Source organism: Solanum lycopersicum, chromosome 12 (assembly GCF_036512215.1).
Source record: "Solanum lycopersicum chromosome 12, SLM_r2.1".
Classification (NCBI taxonomy): domain Eukaryota; kingdom Viridiplantae; phylum Streptophyta; class Magnoliopsida; order Solanales; family Solanaceae; genus Solanum; species Solanum lycopersicum.
The window spans coordinates 62,942,021-62,945,344 of NC_090811.1; the positions used below are offsets into that span (position 1 = coordinate 62,942,021).

The 3,324-nt window shown below is 29.3% G+C and overlaps 1 protein-coding gene across 1 annotated transcript; it reads left to right on the forward strand.

Annotated features, from left to right (window-relative positions):
* Nucleotides 1-512: 512 nt before the first annotated feature.
* On the forward strand, nucleotides 513-2,830 carry LOC101266104 (protein DRO1-like). Its single transcript, XM_004252471.5, has 5 exons — nucleotides 513-697; nucleotides 793-868; nucleotides 1,220-1,800; nucleotides 2,026-2,191; nucleotides 2,288-2,830. Exons 1-5 carry the CDS (start codon nucleotides 692-694, stop codon nucleotides 2,305-2,307), a joined length of 849 nt encoding a protein of 282 aa, XP_004252519.1. The 5' UTR covers nucleotides 513-691; the 3' UTR covers nucleotides 2,308-2,830.
* Nucleotides 2,831-3,324: the final 494 nt, after the last annotated feature.

Below are 3,324 nucleotides of genomic sequence, written 5' to 3' on the forward strand. Positions count from 1 at the left end.
TGACAGCAAATAATTAGTAATATGTAATTAAGTTACTAGTTGTGTCATCAAGGGGGGAGGGTTAGTAATATAATTAAGTCATGTCGTGGTGTGACAACAACCATTGGATAATAAATCTTTTCTTTGACATTGCTCATCAATATTATTAATTTTTATGACATGTCAGTATAAAAAAAAATTTTCTCTCTATATATAACACTCAAAATTCAATTCAAAACATTAATTATATGTAATATTCTTAGTAGGCGAAATATAAATTTGTAAAGTAAAACACATCGTAACCTGCTATAACACGTTAAAACACATTTAATGTAAAGAGTAACCTCAAGATTAGCATATTAATCTTTAATCTAATGGAAGAAATCATAGCCACGTTTTCAAAGTAGTACAATATCCTCAAATTACTCTCCCATGTGTGTGTATTATCTTTATTCTACATAGGAAAATGTTTCCTTTTTATTTGTCCACGTATTAAAAATAATAAATAAATAAAATCTAGTGCTTGTATGTTTTGGTATATATATAATTAGTGGAATCATCAAATATACTAAAGAGAGTGAGAAACTCAAATCTTTATTAATTACTCTCAATCCAAAGCTCCTATATTATTGGCTTCTAGGATTTCAACTTTTCACTTTGACTTAATTCTTCTATTCAAACATCATCACAAAATTCATTTTTTTTTTCAAATATGAAGGTTGGTCAAAATTTAAGTTTTAAATTATCCTAGATTTGTTTCATAATTTTCAATTGAAATATCTATTTATGTCTATTTTTTGTTTTGGCTTGTAGTTCTTTAATTGGATGCATAACAAGCTCAATGGTGGACAAGGAAGTAGGAGGTCTAATGCTATGCCAATTACTACAAGTAACACTTCTTCCTCTTTCTCGTAAAAACTCGTATTCTTCAAAAATGTTACTGCAATAATTACATGTCAGACTTTCGTGCATTTTTAATATATCCACGACATCCATTACATCGTCGTATGTGCTCATTAGCATTCACCTAGCTAAAACTCACACATTTCAAAATTGACTTCGTCATCCGATCATTTTTTGTGATTCTATGCATAGTGAGAGTTCAGTGCATTTAATTAATAAAAAATTAATAAATTTTGGAAATTTGAGAAGAATGATGGATTGTCTCAATATTTGGTAAATTTGTTTAATTCTATCGTACTAATATATTTCTAACTAATTTATTTTTTTATCGTCACAGATCATAATATAAATGAAGAATTCAAAGATTGGCCAGATTCGTTGTTATCAATTGGAACTTTTGGCAATAGAAGCAGTGATCTCAAAGAACAGAGCAAATTACACGTGAAAGACGATGAACTAACTTCTTATTCTTCTTCTCCAGAATTAGCAGAATTCACGTCTGAAGAAGTCGAGAAGTTACAGAAGGAGTTAACAAAGTTACTATCACGAAAACCACCACCAACTGCTAGTAATTCTGAGTTTGTTGACATCAAGAACGGCGCTGCCAATGCTGATGATATCCTTCCGTTGGACAGATTTCTTAATTGTCCATCGAGCTTGGAAGTTGATCGTAGGGTTAATTCCAGTAGATTTAGCAGTGTTAATTACTCGTACGATTACGACGAGGAAGAAATCGACAGAACAATAAGAGTAATTATAGGTAGATGCAAGGATGTTTGTAGAAAACAGAGCAAAAAGAAATCAATTGGGATGAAATCAATTTCTTTCCTTCTCAAGAAAATGCTTGTTTGTACAAAGGGTGGTTTTGCTCCCGCTCCCAATTTACGTGACACATTTCCCGAATCAAGAATGGAGAAGGTAACTATTTTTTCCCACTAATTTAAGATTTAAATTTAATAAATTTAATACGTAACGAACGAAGCATTAATTAGTTCTAATTGGACTTTAAATATGTCCTTACACTTACTTTTACCTTTATGAGTTCAATATTTACTATTGAACTCGCGATATTTAATATTTATTTAAAATTTTAATAGTTTTTTTGTTATTTGTGTTAACAAAATTTTATATTTATTATTATAGCTTTTGAGGACAATGCTTTCCAAGAAAATACATCCCCAAAATGCCCCTCGAACATCAACAAAGAGATATTTAGAGGAAAAACATGCACAAAGAGAAGAGAAAGAAGAGAAAAAAAGAGAGGAAAATAGTTATGATGGATCTAAATGGGTGAAGACTGATTCTGAATGTAAGTAATATTTTGTAAAATATTTTCAACAAAAATAAAATTAAAAATTATTATTAGCTTGATTATATTAATTAAAAACTTTTTTTTTTTTTGCAGTTATCGTCTTGGAAATATAGATATCGCCTCTCTGCTAGTTGTTCCATTCAGGAAAAGTCAATGTATTATGATAATATAAATTTTTTGTTTAGGGCAAAAAGGTCAAATTTACTCATGTACTATCGTCTCTGTTAGACTTTTGTTCTATTATTATCCACGTTAGAGGTCTTGTATAAATCCTTATTATATAGGGTGAAGATAATCGCCTTTTCCTAACGGAAGGATAATATTAGACCAGAAATCTTCGTTCGATTGTAACTAGTACAGGGGCAAATTTGACCATTTTTCCATTTTTCTCTACAATCCTGTTAGGGTTTTTCTTCAAAGCAGACCTTAATGGCCCTCCAATATTGTACAAATATAGCTTTATCTAAGGTTTCTTGTCCTTTTTTTCATGGTTGTATCTGTTAATAATGGATGCAACACATGTTGTGTGATGTTTTCTTTTTTATAAAAGAAAATCTTGTGATTTGTACTGATCTGTTGGGAATGTTTATATTATTTTGTTATATGTTATAATATTATAGAAATGTAGTACAAGAAGTCTCTTTAATCTTCTTTTAAGTACCTAGTACTATTTGTGACTTAGAAAATGTTGCATTAGTTGGCATAATGTGTGTTATTATTTAGCAAGAGAAATGTCCAATCAAAACAACACATAGTTCATAATTTATCTTATTTTTTTTATGTTATCATCGTAGGTAAGACAGCTACTCTAAGATTTGAAGACGATGAGTATATAGCAATATAATTATCTATTATTATAATTCATCAAAATAAAAATTTATTGATGAAAAAATGTAAAAGTCAAATATATGAACAAATCTTTAAATTTGTTGGGTTTTTCCATCAGGTAATTGAACTATACTATTTTTCTATTGAATCATTGAACCACCCATAAATTTATTCCTTTTAAACACCGTTGGCTAATGTGGAACTATATTTTGTGAGAGATATTGATAGATGATACATATGGTTTTCCTGAACTCATTAGTCCAATTGATAGATCGAGAATAATTGTGTTTTAATTCAAGTCA